The following is a 20,109-nucleotide window of genomic DNA, read 5'->3' as shown; positions in this document are numbered from 1 at the left end:
ATGCGTAGCCCCCAAATAAGATGATCATGAAAGGGGAAATAAAAAGTGAGATTAACATTGCAAAGGAGAAAAATCTGCCCTAAATTTTCATTCAAAAAACTAGTCTATGTCTCCATTATGAGACGAATGAGGATATTTTTTCAAGGATTCATATTTCTCCACCTTTTTATCTCTTTAATTATGACCAGGAGGATAAAATGTGAGAAGGTGTTTTCTTTTTCAAAGACCATAGAGTTCATTTCATCAACTTGGTACTATCTAATTTACTTTTTTGAACATACCTACCTGGTCCACCATTCTCCTGATTCAGAGAAAGCTTATTCTCTATCTCACGCCTTTCCAAAGTTGCAAACATTAAGTGGGCTAATATGCAATCAAGCATCTACATATTCACGGTGTAACAAATGACTGGAAACACATCTAGTAAATACATTCAATTTTATTTATGCCGCATCTATGCATCTACTTCAGAGGGATTTATTTCACAGATTAAATGAGTGGACTTAAAATACGCTCTACATTTCCTGTTCCTCTTACCCACAATGTCCCTATCTCTTACCCATATTGCACTGCTCCTCTTCCACTATGTCAAAATCACCTGGTGAAGTCATTCTCAGTGGATTTCATGAGCGAAGTGTCAGCAGCACATTTTACTCATGTTGGAAACATGACCATTTAAATATGTAGACTCTCTGCTAAGTGTACACTAAGATTTACATACTTAGTGTGTTATTCCAAAGAAAGGCATGAAGGGTAGCTTCAGGGATTTCCAGCCCAGATGATCTTTAAGTTTTGGGACCAAGATTGAAGAAGCCTAAAGGGGTCCAACTGAAACTTGCAGGGGAAAAACAACCAATACGTCACCGTGAGTATGCTGCTACTTTAACAGGAACTTAACAGGGATGTTCATCCTCTGCTCCATTGTGCTGCATCCACCAAACTTGAGCTGGAAGCTTCTGCTTAGTATCTATCTCTTGATTTACTTTTACTGGGCACTTTATCATGAAAAAAGTGGTAAAGATGAGCCATAGTCAGAGAGAGGACAAGACTCACCACAGGATGCTCTCTCTTTTTCTCACCCTTGGTAGAGATGCTGCCCAAGGAAGTATGCCCATTCATCAGTTAATCAGGTGCAGAGGTCAACTGCTTCTTCCAGGGGCCTCAAATAGTGCCTGATTTTCTGGGAACAAATATATTGCATTATATGACCTTCCCAAGATGCCACTGTGTCTACATGATATGAGGTGAAATGGTGTTCTCAAAGGAATTAAGGAATTTAGAAGTGGGAGGTTCCAAGAAGGGGGGAAAGGGGGACACACACACACAGCACATTTGCTTTATTTCTGATGCAAATGCTGTAATGGTACAAGCTAATCCTGGTCAATTATCATGACATTGAATGCATGGCTTTTCTGACAGAAAGAGAGACAGAGAAATAAAATTTCTATTTTTATGAAAGAAACCCACATTTCGCTGTCATCTATACCTCATAGACTCATATATCCTAGCATTCAGGGAATAGAAAGCAATGGTACTTCTTCCATATGATGCTTTCTTTTTTTGAACAGCACTAATTCACAACCATTGATTTGAATTCAAGCATTCCATTTCAAATATTGTTAGCTAATATCTGAAAATACTATAAAATTTATTTTTGAAGGTTTGGACAGTCATGCAAAATATATTCATTATTATTAGTTTAATACCGTTTTCGAAGTGAGAACTTAACACAGGTATGATACATTCACACCCCCACCCCTGTCCCATGGTATGCTGTAAAGAGAACCCTGTGTAGCAGTCATACACTTTTCCGTGTACTTCCCTCATTAATGGTTGTCTCTTTCTCTAAACTGTAAGCTCCATGAAAGCAGGACTCTGGCATTCGCTGGAGAGACAGTGTGGTGAAACAGTTAAGCACATGGATTCAAGAAACTCATTGCCAGATCTATATCCTACTTCTTCCTCTTACAGGCTGTATGATCTTGGGCAATTCAATTAACATTTTCTACCTCAATTGCCTCATCTGTGAAATGAGGATAACTGTAATATCTGTCTTAAATAATCCTCAGAATACTTAACTAATAATAAAATATTAAAACAGTGGCTGGTATATATTAAGTACAGCATTAATATTCATAGTTACTATTTTTGTTTACTATTGGATCTTCAAAAGAAGTGGAATGGCAGGCACATTGTAGAATCTCAAAGAAAATATATTGAATGATTGAATGACTGGCTGACTGAATGAACAAAGGGAGAAAGGAGATCATCAAGATTATGTTATTCAGTGATTTTCAAATCACTTTAGACTTGGACTTCCTCTCTCCACTAAAAGTATATGCAGAATGTGTAAGCCCAACAAATAAGTTATATAAAAGAATAGATCCTCTAGTAGTGAGCCCCATCCTCTAGATATTCATTTACCTTCTCAGCAGCCCTTGGCTTATGTCTGCTAAAAGACTAGGGCTCAACAGAATGGAGAGGAAAATCTTAGCCCAACCACTTAAGGTCTAAGAGCTTAGAAACTTATACTGAAAGAAATCGAGTGACTTGTACAGGTTCAGGCGAATGCCCAATCTGGGTTCCAATTAAAGACACATACGTGCCATGTGAATTATGTCTATGACATTGAGCTGCATTCCAAAATTCATCCAGGAGTGCCATATCTACTCTTTTTAGTCACAGACACAGGCCCAATAGAAAAATGCAAAGGAAAAATAACCTAAAATCAAAACAAACAAAAACAAAAACATGATATTTATTTTCTTTTCCAAAAAGACTATGTCTTATGATTTCCTGTTATACTAGAATATGTTACCTTGTTGCTTTCTTTACTTCTTCCATTGATGCTTCAGGTTCTGAATTCATTCAACAGATATTTAAGCACCTGCTAGGGGGCAGCTAGTTCTAAGCACTTGAGACTCATTTGCAAACAAATAGACAAAAATCTCTGCCAACATGGAACTCTATTAAAAAAAAAAAAAAAAACACTAAATAAAATAAGGGTTTTCTGGGACAGTGGCAAAGAGAGATTGAAGAAATTTCCAGGATGACATTTCAAAAAAGTTCTTAGATCATGAAACACAGAAGCAAGTACTATTTTAAAAGTTAATGTGTGTTTTTCAATTAGTCTAGGTAGATCATATACTTAGTAGTCTTGGAAACAAACCTTTATTGAGCAAAAATAGGCCATTTTTCAGTACCTTTTATTCTTCTCCACTTGACCATCGATATTATATAACGTAACCCAGATGAACAAATAGTTTGGGGAAACTTAAGACTGTATACATGACTAAGAAAATGTCCCCTAAGTAAACAAGTGTATGTTGTCATTACTCTCTATGTCTGAACAGTTTACCCTACTCTCTGGTGTCACTGATAATTTCAACCTCTACTTCAAGTAGCGCTAATTACAGTACCTGAGCTACAAAATTAAAAGATTCCATTATAGCAAAGATCACAAATATTACTTTAATCCAGCTATTCACACTATCCATCTAAAAGAGTAAATGTCTCCTTCACATATAACTGTCTCAGACTTCTAATCCAGTATACATTATGAAACAGAAATGCCTCTCCAATAGCACTTCAATGCTAAATATATGACTAAAGAATGAAAAAAAAATTAGTTAGCCATAGATATTCAGTATTCAGAGATTTGAGATCACACAGAAAACCACATCCAGATGAGTTACTCACTTTTTCACTTTTCATCTGAGAATGTTGGCATGGGATAGACACAGTCAGCTTTCATTTAGGTCTTACACATTTTAGGCACTAGTGTACATAGTTAATGCATATAAAAGGAGACACAAAGTCCAAAACCAATTCCCAACTTAGAATGAATATATCAGTACTTCAAAATAATAGAGAGAAATAAATTGTTAGTTCTGGTAGTACTCATATTAAAATAAGTTATTCCACTGGAAAGTGTGTTTGTTTCTCAACAGGAATCCATTCATATTCTACAAAGCATAAGTAATTCTTCACTGCTTACTATTACAAGTACACAATAGAATTGTACTATCTACATTCAACATTTTGCTTAATGTTTTTTTTTCCACATGAGGATAGTTAGGCTATGAATGTTAACTCCTCAAAAACAACATCTATTTATATAGGAGCTAATTAAAAGAAATAATAAGAAATGGCACCTTTCTTATGGACAAAAGCCACACATTTGTAAAGCATTTTAAACCTCAGCAATTAATGGATTGAGAGAAATAAAATGCATTCATTAAACTCAAGTCATAGTACATACTAAAAAGAATTCTGTGATTAACTGTTAAAAGGAACTCCCAGAATATTTCTTAAAAATATTTATAAAACTCTTCTATTACAAATTATTTTTGTTTTTAAACAAATAATGCAGTGAATATACCACGGTAAACTCTGCAGGATGCATAATGCTACCTATTGTTAAAGAAAAATGTGTACATTATATTCATTCAAAGCCCACTTGATCATGCCAGTATTTAAGAGAAGAAAATTGATTACATTATCATGTAGTAGAATAGGAATTTAGAGCATAGAAAAAATAATTTATAGATGAAGCTGTTCAAATTTGATTAATATTAAGCCAACTTCTCTTTCATCATGTTACCCTCTAAAATTTTCGGGAAAATATCAGCCTGACTATATTTTTATTATTTCCAAAGATTCCTCAAGACATACTTTGCTAAGGTGAAATGGTGATTAACTTTCCACAGGATCCATATGGTCTGGGAGGGAAGTTGGAGCCATGGGTGGAGGTAGGAAAGTAAACCTAAATTAAACTAAATTATCTGCTTCCCTTTCATAAATCTTTAGAGATGGTTAGGGTTTCTGGGTACAATATGGAAATTACAAGGAATAGGACCTGGGAAATTAGCAATATTCCATCTCATCGAATTAAATGATTTTTAGAGCTGAGGAGTCAGCAGGAGCTTCAGACTTGATCTTTTCTTTTGTCCTGGTCATTTCACCCGAAAACTCTATAAATCATCTATAAAACTAGTTCTCTTTCTTAGGTAGCCTGTAATCTGAAAAATACTGATAAGTGACACAGAATTACTCAGCAAGTACAATTGCTACATGAATATATCACAGAATCACTTTTACTGTTAATGATAGTTTGGCATTTCTCCAGATCACTAAATTTCTTTGAATATGTCACTGTGGTCAACGTTGTGCCATCATATCCCAGAATTTAAGTTCATCTATTGATTACAGATCATGCCAGGATACTGTGCTCCAAATTAATTGTGGCTTGACAGATACAGTCTATAAAAACAATGGTTTTATACGCTTTCTACAAAATGGGTCTAACCAGCAGAAGTGAATAGATTTGGTGCAGACAACCTAACTGCATCATTTAACCAATTAATTTTAGTCTATAAGTTTGATGCTATACACATCATTTCAGTCAGTGTCAATTACTCTTGCTTATGAGGTATGTTCAGAGTATCCAAGAGTGAACTTATTTGATCAGTGGTATTCCTATGTAGAGTCCCAACGTCAAAGGTTCCCACAGCCACTGATTTATTTTAATAATACATTTGTTTTCAAAATATACAAATTGGGGTTCATTAGTTCTACATGGCTATTTTACTTTCATCAAATCCTCATTTAAAAATGTATATTATCCGCTTGCATATTTGTATTTTGGACCTCTCTTCCCATCCCACATCCCATTACCCAATTTCATACCAAAAATCACACTGAGCTTTCAAACAGCTTGATTTATAGCTTGGAGTAATTCCAGCAGACAACCATAGGCGTGTGTCTATAGAATGCCAAAAATCTAATCAATTGTGTCAGAAATTTAGTCATTCTTCCTTGATATTTTGTCTACATTATACTAAACATATTTAAAGAATTTTGTTAATTGACTAAACCCCTGACGGAAATGCCTTGATATTATTTAGACATGGTTCTAAATAGTAATGAGAATAGCAATGAACACACTCAAATAAATAATATATTCGGGTCAGTACAGATTCCAACCTTGAGGACAGTGACTCCAATTAACCAGCATGGACCAAAATCTTTATGATATGGTTTCAATTTGGATTCTAAGAATGCTGAGGATCCACATTTAATCATTCTCCAGCTGATTTAAAAAACTAGATCATGGAAGTACTGGATACCCAAATGAACCAGAAGAATTAAATGTTATATTGCATTTGAGTTCAAAAAAGACCAATTTATACTGGGCAATTTACTGATGACAGTGATGATGTATGACTGTGGATATCCATTTTAATTAGGTTATTGCTTAAGGATCATAATTGGCCTGGAATCTTTTGGAAATTTTGTAGACTACTGTATAAAGTTACATAAAACTGTGAAAAAGTTGCATGCTTTAAAAACTTAGTATTTCCATCAAGCTTGTGGTCTAAAAAGAGTATGAAGACAATAGCAAATGGATGTTTTTAACACAGTTTCTTGGTATTTACAGTCATTTTTCTTCTCTATTTGCCTTCCCTTCAGTGCTGGTCAATTGTTTTCCCGGGTTTTTTTCCTCTTCGCATTCAGTACAAGGAGGCACCGGCACATTCTGTCCAACAATACGGAAAAGACAATTAGGAGAGTCAAAATAAAAATGTTGAATGTAAAAATTAAAATCTTACCAGAATAACTTATGTACCTCAACAAATATCTTACAGAAAACCAATGCCAGGCAGAAAATAAGAGTAAATATGTTAACACTGCTACTTCTTGAAAGCACATAAAATATTTTCCACAAATGGCAATATTTCAAAAACTATTTTGAGAAAACTTTGGTCAAACCATCCAACTCTGATGAATCTAACCCCCAAATTAAAAATGTGTTAAGTAAAATGAATCCTAATAATTGCTATGATGTAATATGTTTGGTCAAATATAGAACAGTCCAGATAGAAGTTCAGAACTAAGCTCCCGAGTTGTTTCTTTGTTACTTGTTTTTGTGGGGGATATGTACTTCTTTCTTCCTTCTCTGCTTTCTCAAGTCTTCTTTTTATCTTCTTTGTCCTATAAGGAATATATGTATAATTTTTGTTCTCTGTTTACTTTTGTTTTGCTTCTTGGTGGCTGGGGAGGGGTGAGACCCCTCTCTTGCCCTTGTTCTTCTAGGACCTCAGCTAATCAAACCAAAAGTTTAGTGGCAGGCACAGTGGTCATGGAAAGGTCCAGAGGCAATAGGTGAAAGATGTGTCTTGTATTAGGTAATACAGCATCCCTGCTTTAGCTAAAGCAAGAGAGAAAATCATGGAACCCAATAGCTTCAAAAAGTGCTTTCTGACAATCAAAACAAGCAAACAAAACAAACCAAATACCTGTGGGACAGGTTCTGATTCTGCAGTGTCATTGCTTGCAGGATTTTCTTCGTGCTTCATTGAACAGGTCGTGCTCCCCTGTAAAAGCTGCGATTGGAAATAGGTCAATGAAGTTAAATTAAATGAAGGGAGGGAATAGAAAATCTCCTTTGAAATCTTCCCATTGAAAACTTCCTTCACTTTGAGACAAACTGAAAGGTCTAGCTAGGGACAAATTTATCACAACATTAGTGGGATCCCAGGGAATGGGCAAGCATTCATAGTCCATTTGGGAATCTTAGTGATGCTTATGACAGTCGGCTACTACAACAAAAGCTCAATTCCAATGGAAAGTTCTTTCTTTGCAAAAATTTTTAAAAAGTAAAGAGTTACAAAACTACTATATTCTATATCCGTGATGTGTCTAGACTCTAGTATCTAAATATGTCCATGGTCTTTATGCCTGCCGGACATCAATATTGCAAGCCAGGAAACAACTTCAACAATATGATCGTTGTAAAAAATTAATAAACTGGAATCACGATTAAATAGAGTCAGGAGACCAGAAGGGGGCACTCTCACACCTTGCAGCAATAGCAGAGCCCAAAAAGACGAAGAAAGACCCCTCTTCTTTCCTGGCAACAACTCAGCCCATGAAAAGCCATGAACTTTTTGTTTACTGTAGCCCTTCCAACTTTCTTTTCCCCTCTATGAAAGAATTCTTTTTCCTTTGCCTTGTGGGCACTTGTACCTTGCTCACCATGGTTGCAGACCCCAAATTGTAATTCTCTGCTGATCCCAAACCAACCCATCATTGCTGAAGAAATGTCTGTCAGTCTATTTGTTTTCGGTCAACATCATCAATCTGTCTAGCAAAAAACTTCAACATCTTAAAAAAGATTATATTTCTGGGAAGAAGATCATATATTTTACTAACCAGGAAATCTCATCTTACTTATTAGCCTCAATAGTCTTGAAGAAAATGAATTACTGGCAGCATATTCCAGTTGCCCTTCATTTTTCATTTTAACCAAGTTAAAATATTGAATTTTCCTTCCCTCCATCCCTCCCTTACTTTCTTCCTTCTTCCTTAGTCTGCCTCGCCTCCCTCCTCCTTTCCTTACTGCCTCTCATTCTCCCTTCATCTCTTCCTTTTATTTTCATCTTTTTTATTTTAAACACATTTTAAAGTAACTAAAAATTGTTTAATGTAAGAATATGTACTTTTTTTTAGTGATTTTTCTGTAATCCTTTCCCTGTACAAAATGTATAAAATGGAGACTGGGAGTTTAATAGTTCATGGCCACTGTGTAACTCTAACCTTAAGCAAGTCAGTTTCTTTCTTTGAAGTCAAACAAGGAGGGTACCTAAGCTGGCTTTGAACTCTTAACTTTCCATAAATTCTAGGAGAGGATGATAACTAAAGAAGTTGTATATGAGATTTAACCTACTCCAATTCAAATCTGAGAGCAAAGTCATTGTCACATGCTCCCTATTCTTGCTCTGCATGGCTCTTAACTGAACACTCATGTTACTTTACCCTTCTGTGTCTGTGTAATATGCTCTTCCCCTCCACCTTCATAAAGGTCTCTCTTCATTGGGAGATCCTGAAGACCAGCTACTTGTTCCCTCCCTAGCACATCATTTTCACCACTAGGTAGGCTCATCACACTCTCCTGCTCTAAAGGTACAATGCATTAGAAACATTAGCACACTTAACGTTTTTATATGTATATGCATGTCTGGCTCTTCGATATATTGTAAGTTCCTTGAAGATAGAGGCTACATGTATCAGCCCTAGATCCCAGCTAGATGCCTCTTAGATAGCAAGTGGTCAATATCTAATCACTAAATAAATAATAAATGAATAAAACAAACATTGGCTATGAAAATATTTCAGTCCTTTAGAATTTTCATAAATGCCTGAGTTTTTCATATGATATTTAGTTATAGTTGATAAAAGCTCCAAAATGGTTGCGCATAGCCCCTTCTTCAAAATAAGCCTATAGTATAGTGGAAAAGTAAGATTATAACTATAATAATAGAAATCAGTAGTCAAAACCTTGAGTGCCTTAGTCCAAAGAATTTTAGGCATCTACACAGAGGAATCTTCTACACTACCTAAGAATTTTTTTTCTTTTTATGTTGTACGGGTTTGAGTTAGACCTAGAAACTAAAATTTCTCTGGAATATTATAATTGTTTTGTTTTTACTGTAATAATACAACTGACCTTTGTTTTTATTATACTTGCTTTCGGCCTTGGGAAAAAAAAAAAAAACTAAAATAAATGTACTAAATCAAGCTCAGAATGCAGAAAGTAACCTGCAGAGTGTAAGGTTTCCCAATATATATTTTGGAATAATGGAGTTCATAAATCACGTAAGTTTGGAGTAAAAGTTTATTTGAACATTAAACAGTGGTATTTAAGGTAGTTCTTCTCAGAGCCTTTAACACACAATTTCTTAAAGCTTTCGTCTTGAATGATCTGCTGACATAATCATATAAGGTGCTGGTTAAAAAATAATACTCCTGGGTGATAATTCAGTCCTACAAATATAGGGCTTGCATTTTTAATCAGCAATCCAGCAATTCAAATGCACAGTGAAATTTGAAATCCACTTCTTTGTAGTGTACAAATGCATTATAAATCTCTTAGGAGATATGATATAACCATTTGCCAAATCTATTTGACCCCAAAACCGTTTTTTGTGTATGAATTACTACTTGAGGTCATTGTCATGAGAAAGATACCGTGGGATTTATGGCAGAGTATGTTCTTTCATTAATGCAAGCACAGCTGGCTATTTGAGACAAGCCTTTGATCATCTGAACAATGAATACTTATTAAATTTCAGCAGTAAAGAAAATATTACGTGGCTGGAAGACAGCTCCAACCTTTTTTGATATTTTGATCTTATAATGAACACAACCTTTAAATTTATTTTTTGTGTGCCTCACAGGCATTGTGGAAACTTCATGAGATGGGGTTCATAAAATTCCTAGTGTTTCTCAGAAAGGCAACAGATATAAGCACTCCTGCAGGTACAAGCCTTCAAAACACTCTCTCAATTAGATAAAATTCAACCGGATGAGTATAGTACCTATTTCTAGAAACTCAAGTAATAAAATATGAAGAATGATCAGGAAAGTCTGCACAGATTCAGCTACTTCAGTATGCAGCTCACCTATTAATCATACAGGTGACCTAGGGAGGACCACAGCTGGGTCTGTAAATTATGAAATGGGATGAGCCATGAACGTATCTTTATTAAAGTGATTACCTGCTCTTTCTCACATATACATCTTCCCCAACACCACCAGAATAACCAGTTTGTTTCTGTGCTTTGGGCAACAAACTACCATCTGACAAAATGTTATATTATGGCCACAAAAGTAGGCAAAGTAACAACAAATTTAGTTGAGACAAGCCCTTTTAATTATTTACCCCTGTAGGAAAAAATACATAATCCTACCATGGTGGGGCAGACTCTAATACTGGGGTTTCCTTAATAATTATCAGGAGTCACGTGCAAATGAATTTGAGTCCCAACTCCATCTCCCACTATCTCTGATAATGAACATTGAGGTTCCAAACTTTGGTATTTTACAGAAGAATAAAATTAAACACCAGTGACAAACAAATTTCAATATTAGAACAAATAAACCAACAAGCAAAACACACTGCTATTTTTCAACAATATTTCAGAAAAGAAATAACATTTTAATACTAAAATTATATAAAGGATCCAATGTCAAAAGAAATTGTTCTTGAGAGGCAGAGAGACAGCGAGAAAGAGAGAGAGATTGGTTCATGGAAAATCTGCTAATATTTTGTTATTTGATTATTAAATGTCTATTTTCTACATTCCTATACTGTTGAAAACTTCATGACAGGGCAGTACTTGTTGGTGGAATGATGGTAGGAAATACCAATTTAACCTCAATTTTCCCTCATTTGTAAAATGGGGATAATTCAAAATTTTGACATCAAGTGACATGATACAATGTAGGTAACTCAGCTAGGTGAATGGAGTGAAGAGCCCATCTCAGGTTAGAATTGCTTTAGCCCTTATTTGCTGTATACACTTGGGAAAGTTACTTCATCTTAAGGAGGTTCTGACTCCTTATCTGTAGGATAGGCAAAATGATCCCTACCTGACAGGATTTTTGGAAGATTTAGATTAAATAAAACTATAGAATGGTTCCTAAAGGAGAATTTTGCACATATTAGGTGCTCCTCTTATGACCTTTCTCTAAAACTTTAAAAGAACACAAAATACTTAATGCAAATGCGTAACTGGGCAACCTGAAATTTTACCAAGAAAAAATATCTCTGACAGTTAAAAAGTCCAACTCATTCTTCATATTTAATTAATATCTGGGACAAGCTGGAGGCTAAAAACAAGCATGATTTTCAGAATACTGTAAAGGAGAAAAAATGGAATTAAGTACCAAGATTTTTAGAAACATAAACACATTTTGGCTAAATTTTTCTCTCATGTCACTCTTGTGTATGAAATGAGTTTTTTAAAATTTATTACAAAATGATACTTTAGTACTGTTTTAATATTAAGAAGGGTAGAAACTAGAAAAGAAGTTCAAAGATTAAAAATGTAATGCTGAATCAAAGTGACGGCTCTGAATTCAGTTAATGGAGGAACAGAGGAGTGGGAGGGAGACAGGGTGTGACACTGATGCTCCCTAACCAGGCTCCTCTAGGCAAGTCACATTACCTCTCTGAACCATAATGCTTCATCCTTCACACAAAATAGTTAAAATTTTGAAACATGAAGCCCTGTCTAACTTCATAGTTTTATTCATTTATTTATTTTTAATTAATTAATGTATCTATTTATTTATTTTTGGCTGCGTTGGGTCTTTGTTGCTGCGTGCAGGCTTTCTCTAGTTGCGGCGAGCTGGGGGCTACACATCGTTGCAGTGCACGGGCTTCTCATTGCGGTGGCTTCTCTTGTTGCGGAGCACCGGCTCTAGGTACACAGGCTTCAGTAGCTGTGGCACGTGGGCTCAGTAGTTGTGGCTCACTGGCTCTAGAGCGCAGACTTAGTAGTTGTGGCGCACGGGCTTAGTTGCTCCGCGGCATGTGGGATCTTCCCAGACCAGGGCTCGAACCCGTGTCCCCTGCACTGGCAGGAGGATTCTTTTTCTTATTTTTTAATTAATTTATTTTATTTTATTTTAAAAATTTTTTTAGCTGCATTGGGTCTTCGTTGCTGTGTGCGGGCTTTCTCTAGTTGTGGTGAGTGGAGGCGGCTCTTTGTTATGGTGCGTGGGCTTCTCATTGCGGTGGCTTCTGTTGTTGCAGAGCACAGGCTCTAGGCGCACGGGCTTCAGTAGTTATAGCACGCGGGCTCAGTAGTTGTGGCTCGCAGGTTCTAGAGCACAGGCTCAGTAGTTGTGGCGCACAGGCTTAGTTGCTCCGCAGCAGGTAGAATCTTCCCAGACCAGGGCTTGAACCCGTGTCCCCTGCATTGGCAGGCAGATTCTTAACCACTGTGCCACCAGTGGCACATAATTTTAGATATTCATAATTTCATAATTTTAGATATTTTGGAAAAAGTGACTTCATAATTTCATAACTTATGAAACTTCATAATTTTAGATATTTTGGAAAAATATTTACAAGCATCTGTTAAGATGAGTATTTTGTTTGGTGCTGAAGGAAATGTCAATACTTTTATAGTCTCGGTCCTCAAATTGCTTATTATCTAATGCAGAATGAGAACCTTATACAAATAATCAACATGCAAGATGGACCGTGATACAGGATAAAATATGTGTATAAACCAAGTACTATGGGGACCCAGAGGTGAAAACCATTATGTCTCAGGGAAGGTAGGAGGGGTCAAAGAGTTATTGACCAATTTAACCTTTGTATTTGCACATCACTGTTTGGCGAATTTCCTTATAATAATTATTAACATGCTTACTGGGTTATTTGTATTTTCCAAATTATAAGTTAATCATTATTCTTATGGTTTCTATATGAATCCTGGTAAGAAATAATAATTAAGTTAACATTTTGCATGCTTTAAATTAAGATGTTATAGGAGGGTAAACATGGAAATTTATTATCTAATGTAAAAAGCAGAAATTTGTTCTAAAGCCCTTAGGAAACTATCTATACTTCCCATGTAATCTGGAGGCATGCCTTTTCCTTCTTAAAAAAAAATACCACAGTAGCACAATGAAGAATGCCTTGTAGGAAGCCAACCTCTTCAGATGGTCTGATGGAACGTAGCCCAGAATGACAATGGTATATGGTCTCTCAGCCCAATTACAGCAGGGCATGACTTGCCTAGAAAATTTTGTTAAGCTAATGTCTGCCAACGACTCATCAGGGCATCAAATGTCACACAGTGAATACTGGATATAATTGCAAACTAGGACTTTTAAAATCTCTGCCAAAATTGTTTTAGCATGAAAATGCTGGCATAATTTTCTACTCGCAGCTCTAGATTTATTTCCTGCACATTTTCTCCTCTCATTTCCCTGGACAGTGCTTTGCTGTTGAATAAACTCCCTTTGGTCAGGGACTTGTAAGCAGGTGTGATGGCAAGAATCTGAGCGAGGAGTGCTTCCAATGCTAAACATAAGCCGTTGCTGCCTTTCGGTTCCTCAGCACATTAAGAAAAGTTAAGTGTGTGCTACCTAGAGGAGTCAGAAACACTGTAAAGCACATCTACATTTAGTAGTAAGTCTCAATACCTATGTGGAAATTAAAATAATATGTTCAATGTCTTTAATTCTTGATATGCTATTAAACAATATGAGGCACATTTGCAAACTGCAGGAAAATGGGATGAAGCAGGTACATCCTTTGCTTTCTCCCTGTGACTCCGAAATTACCATTGAAGCAAAGCTGCTTTCAAAGGAATTTAAACATCCCCAAAACTGATAGTCCAATATGCTGTTAAGCTTTTGGTGATCCATTTCAAGTTTTCTATGTCTACTAAGAAAAGGGTCAAGAAATCCAGTGGCCATTTTCCTAGGTAACCCTGCCTGGCTGCGTAGGGCAGGAAGTGGAACAAACCCACAAAGCTATCTAAGAATATGCATGGTCTCTAATTCCAAGTTTAGGACCTTGTCCATGCAAGATATTGAGACCTTGAGTATGAAAATTGCAGAGCAGCTTTTTTAGACTGAACTAATAAGGACATCCATGATAAAACTGAACACTGTGTATTTAATATCTATGATATACAATCATCATGGTAAACCTGTAAGAAATCAACATTAAAAATTCTCAAAATATTTAACAGGAAATATTGATGGAAGAAAATCTAGCTGGGTTTATTCAAATGATACACATTCCTGGGCTCTGTCCCAGATCTACTGACGAATAATCGGTGGGAGTGGAGCCTTACCACAAGCAGTTTTACAGGCTGACCTGATGAGTCATAGGCAGGCAAGAGTTTGAAAATCATTGACATCTATTTTATAGAAAAGGGATCTGAATAACAAAATCACTTGCCATAGTGACGTGTTAGGAAACAGCAAAGTGGTAATTTCCAGGCTTTCTCTACCATGTTATTTAGTCTAGGGTATGACCAACAGGAATGAAAATGAATCACCTTTGCTATTTATTTACTAAGAGATTGCATGTGTTCCCTTCAGCACTCAGTGAGGTTGTTGATGATCATAGAATCCTGCAATAGAATGGGATGATCTCATGATAGTTTTTTCCTCTACTCTAATGCTTCATTTCCTGACTACATCCCAGAATGGTTGTTTTTCATTATTCAATCATATAATATACTATATTCTCTATTCTAGGCTAATTCTATTTTCAGATGCTTTTCACTGAGTTCACTTTTATGTTTGACTGAAATATTCTCCTTCTTATAGTTGTTTCCACCAGTTGCATCTGTTTCTGTCCTGGAGAGTAAGAGTGAATAAGACTAGATTTTTTTAATGATGGCCGTTCTAACTGGTGTGAGGTGGTCCTTCATTGTGGCTTTGATTTTCATTTCTCTAATAATTAGCTGTGTTGAGCATTTTTCATGTGTCCATTGGCCATCTGTATGTCTTCTTTGGAGAAATGTCTATTTAGGTCTTCTGCCCATTTTTCAATTGGGTTGTTTGTTTTTGTTATTGAGTTATATGACTTGTTGGTACACTTTGGAAATTAAGCCACTGTTGATTGCATCGTTTGCAAATGTTTTCTCCCAGTCAGGAGGTTGTCTTTTTGTTTTGTTTATGATTTCCTTTCCTGTACAAAAGCCTGTAAGTTTGATTAGGTCACATTTGTTTATTTTTGCTTTTATTTCTATTGTCTTGGAAGACTGACCTAAGAAAATATTGGTACGATTTATGTCAGAGAATGTTTTGCCTATGTTCTCTTCTAAGAGTTTTATGGTGTCATGTTCTATATGTAAGTCTTTAAGCCATTTTGAGTTTATTTTTGCGTGTGGTGTGAGGGTGTGTTCTAACTTCATTGATTTACATGCGGCTGTCCAGCTTTCTCAGCACCACTTGCTGAAGAGACTGTCTTTTCTCCTGTATTTTCTTGCCTCTTTTGTAGAAGATTAATTGACTGTAGGTGTGTGGGTTTATTTCTGAGCTCTCTATTCTGTTCCATTGATCCAAATGTCTGTTTTTGTGCCAATGCCATGCTGTTTTGATTACAGTACCTTTGTAGCATTGTCTGAAGTCTGGGAGGGTTATACAGCCTTATTTATAATATCCGAGACATGGAAACAACCTAAGTTTCCTGGTGAATAAAGTGTTATATAGAGAGGAATATATATGTATATGAATATTATTCAGACATAAAAAAGGAAGGAAATCCTGCCATTTGTGACAACATGGATAAACACTGAGGGGATTATGCTAAGTGAAATAAATCGGAAAAAAAAGACAAATAACATTATCTCACTTACATATATGAAATCTAACAAAACAAAATAAACCCATAGAAACAGAGCAGATGGGTAGTTGTCGGGGGCATGAGGGGGGATTGGGAAAGTAGGTGAAGGTGGTCAAAGGGTACAAACTTCCAATTATAAGATGGATAAGTTCTGGGGATATAATGTACGCCTTAGTGACTATAGTTAACAATACTGTATTGTATATTTGAAAGTTGCTGAGAGAGTAGATTTTAAATGTTCTCACCACACACACACAAATTAACTGTGTAAGATGATGGATGTGTTAACTAACCTTATTATGGTTATCATTTCACAGTATATAGATATAGAATATCACTACTTTGTGTACCTTAACCTTACATAGTGTAATGTGTCAATTATATTTTAATAAACTGGGAAAAAATTAGAAGTATTATAAAAGCAAGAAAAATACACAGTCTGAGAAGATAGAAAAGCAATAAAGCCAGACTCAGAAATGGCAAATGTTTTGGAAGTATCAGACTGGGAGTTTAAAAATAACTGTGGCTGATATGCTAAGGGCTCTAAGGGGAAAAGTGGACAAAATGCATGAACAAATGGGTAATATAAGAATAAGGTGGAAAAATCTAAGGATCAAATGGAAATGCTAAAAATAAAGCAAAAAAAAAAAAAAAAAAACCCACTGTAACAGAAATGAAGACTGCCTTTGATGGGCTCATCAATATTCTGGACATTGCCCACTGAAAAAAATCAGTGAACCTGAAGACAGGTTGATAGAAAGGTACCAAACAGATGCAAAGATAAAAGGGTTTAAACAATGGACAGAATGTCCAGAATTGTAAAACAATTAGAAAACCTGCAATGTAGAGGTAATGGAAATACTAGAAGGATAAGAAAATAACAGAGGACATATTTGAAGTAAGAATGATGAGAGTTCCCCAAAGGTAATGACAGAACTCAATCACAAATCCTGGAAGATTAGAAAAACAAAATTACATCTAGGCATGTCATCAAACTGCAGAAAACCACAGAGACATATTGAAAGAATCAAAAGGTGAAAACTTAACTACAGAGAAATAAGGACAGGAATTACTTCAGACTTCTACTTAAAAACAATTTAAGCAAGAAAAGATTGAAGTGAAATATTTAGTGTTAAAAAAATTGAAATATTATCCAGTAAAATTATCCTTCAAAAGTGAAGAAAAAATAAAGATCTCAGAAAAACAAAATCTGAGGGTATTTGTCACCAGTATACCTGCCTTTCAAGAAAAGTTAAAAGTTCTTCAGACAGGAGGAAATGATATAGTTCAGAAACCCTGATCTACAAAAAGAGAGGAAGAGTGTTCTAGAAGGAATAAGTGGAGGTAAAATAATGTTTTTATTTATTTTTATTTATTTTTTATTATTTTTATTAATTTTTTTTTAATTTATCTTGTTCTTAACTGATGAAACGGATAACAGTCTGTTCAAAATGACAATAGCAACAATGTATTTGTAATTACAGCTTATGGTTAAGTGAAATGAATGACAGCAATGTTATAATAGAGGAACTGGAAATACTCTATATATACTCTCTATATAAGGTTCTTTCACAACCCATGAAAGATGTGATAAATCCAAAACAGTTACAAATTATGGCAGACATCAATCCAACTATATCAATATTCACTTTAAATGTGAAGGGTCTAAGTATATCAATAAAAGACAGGGATTGTAAGAGGGGATAAGAGAAGAGCACACAACTAGATGTTGTATATAAGAAACCAACTTTAAGTATAAGGACACAGATTGATTAAAAGTTAAGGGACTCAGAAAGATATTCCATGCTAATATTAATCAAAAGAAAGTTGAAGTAGCCATATTAATTTTAGACAAAGCCAACTTCAGACCAAGAAAAATATCAGGGATAAAGAAGGACATTTGTATAATAATACAGGGGCCAATTCTACAAAAATATATAACAATTCTTAACATGAATGCACCTAACAACAGAATGTCAAGATACATGAGTCAAAAACTGATAGAACTGCAAGGAGAAATAGACCAAACCACTATTATAGATTAAGGCTTCAACACTCTCTATCAATAGTGGACATATCAAGCAGGGAGAAAACCTCTAAGAATATAGTTGATCTGAACAACAGTGCAGATAAAACGGATCTAATTGACATTTATGGAACATTTCATCAAAGAAGAGGAGAATACACATTCTTCTCAAAGTCACATGGAACACTTACCAAGATAGACTGCATTCTGGGCCATAAGATACATTTGAACAAATGTAGAGTATGCCATCAGACTGCAATGGAACTAAACTAGAAATAAATTACAGAAAGACGGCTGGTTGCTATATGGAACTCTCTGAACTATTGCTCAATTACTCTGTAAATCTAAAACTGTACTAAAAAAACTTAATTACTTTTTAAAAGATACCATTAAGAAAATGAAAAGACAAGAAACATATGGAGAGAAATGTTTTCAAATCATATATTTGGTAAAGGATTTATATCCAGAATATATAAGGAATCTTACTACTCAACACTGAGAAGACAAACAACCCAGCAGAGCATGGGGAAACTATTTGAATAGAAATTTCACCAAAGAAAATATATGACTTGCTAATAAGTATATACAAATATGCTCAAATTATTAACCATTAGGGAATTAGCAATTAAGCCTGCAATGAAATTTGACTTCACACTCACTAGAACTTTCTTTTTAAGCAAAAATTCAGACAATAACGAGTGGTGTCAAAGATGTAGAGAAAATAAAACTCTCATACATTCCCAATTAGGATGTAAAATGGTGCAGCCACTTTGGAAAAGTTTGTCTGTTTCTTAACCAGTTAAGGAAGAATTTACCATATCCCATGCTACTTCTGGGTATCTACTCAAGAAAAATAAAACATATGTCCACACAAAGATGTTTATGTAAATGTTCATGGTATCATTATTCATAATAGCCAAAAAGTGGAAAAAAATCAAAAAGTTATCAGCTGGTGAATGGATAAAGAAAATGTGGTAAAACCATACAATGGATTCTATTCAGAATAAAAAGGAACAAACTACTGATACATATTATAATATGGATCAACCTTAAAGTCATTATGCTATATGAAAGAAGCAAGATGCAAAATATCACACACTGTATGATCAATTTATATAAAATTTACAGAAAAGGCAAATCTATACTGATAGAAACTAGGTTAGTGACTGTCTTTATAGAGATTAACTGTGAAAAAAGGCATGGGGGATCTTATTAGAAAGATAGAAATGTTCTAAAACTGGACTGTGGTAATGGTTACACAACTCAGTAAATTAAATGAATAGTTGAAATATATAGTTAAAATGTGTGATTTTTACAGCATGCAAATGACACGCTTTTAAAAACTGTCATATTTTTCACAAATAATTAGCTCCAATGTGCATTTTTGTCCATTCTAGTTTTTAAGAGAGAATGAACCTCTTCTGTTCAGAAGTAAATAAACAAAAATTAACTTAAAATTTCTCCTGTAGTAGTTTATTTTGTTTGAGAATAACAATATAATTGCTCCAGTCAGCCAACATGAAAATTGGGGTTCATATTAGACTTCATCCTTATTCCTGCATCTTTGCTTGAACACAAAGTCCTGTGGATTTCTCTTTTTGATTTTCTGTTTATATCATGCTCTCAATTATTTGTTATTGGCTTCATTCAGGTCCCTATTTTATCTTACTTTTATTATTTAAAAAGTTTTCTCATTTAGTAGTTTCTACATTTTTGAATTTCATAGAGCAGAAAAAGACATTTAAAAAAAAGAAATGGGAATAAATTTGCCAACTATTAATTTTGTCAAGTAAGGGCACTAAAGTAAAAATTTAACTCAACAACTACCATCTACTTTCTCTCTGTAGAAAACTACAAGTAACACTGATTGATCTCTGATTAAAGAAAAAAGTCTTTTATAAAAAACCTGATGTCAATA

At 34.9% G+C, this 20,109-nt stretch overlaps 1 protein-coding gene across 1 annotated transcript in view; it reads right to left on the bottom strand.

Annotated features, from left to right (window-relative positions):
- Positions 1-6,439: 6,439 nt before the first annotated feature.
- Positions 6,440-20,109, bottom strand: part of LUZP2 (leucine zipper protein 2) — a 429,813-nt gene continuing 416,143 nt past the window's right edge. Inside the window, exons 11-12 of the mRNA XM_061203161.1 lie at positions 7,299-7,385; positions 6,440-6,538 (exon numbers count right to left, since the gene is read on the bottom strand). Coding sequence (XP_061059144.1) covers positions 6,440-6,538; positions 7,299-7,385 — 186 coding nt within the window. The remainder of the gene's footprint in view (positions 6,539-7,298; positions 7,386-20,109) is intronic.

The sequence above is a fragment of the Eubalaena glacialis genome, chromosome 10 (assembly GCF_028564815.1).
Source record: "Eubalaena glacialis isolate mEubGla1 chromosome 10, mEubGla1.1.hap2.+ XY, whole genome shotgun sequence".
In the NCBI taxonomy this organism is placed as follows: Eukaryota; Metazoa; Chordata; class Mammalia; order Artiodactyla; family Balaenidae; genus Eubalaena; species Eubalaena glacialis.
Note: the sequence above shows the minus strand (reverse complement) of the source record. Positions and strands in the feature narration are given on the sequence as shown.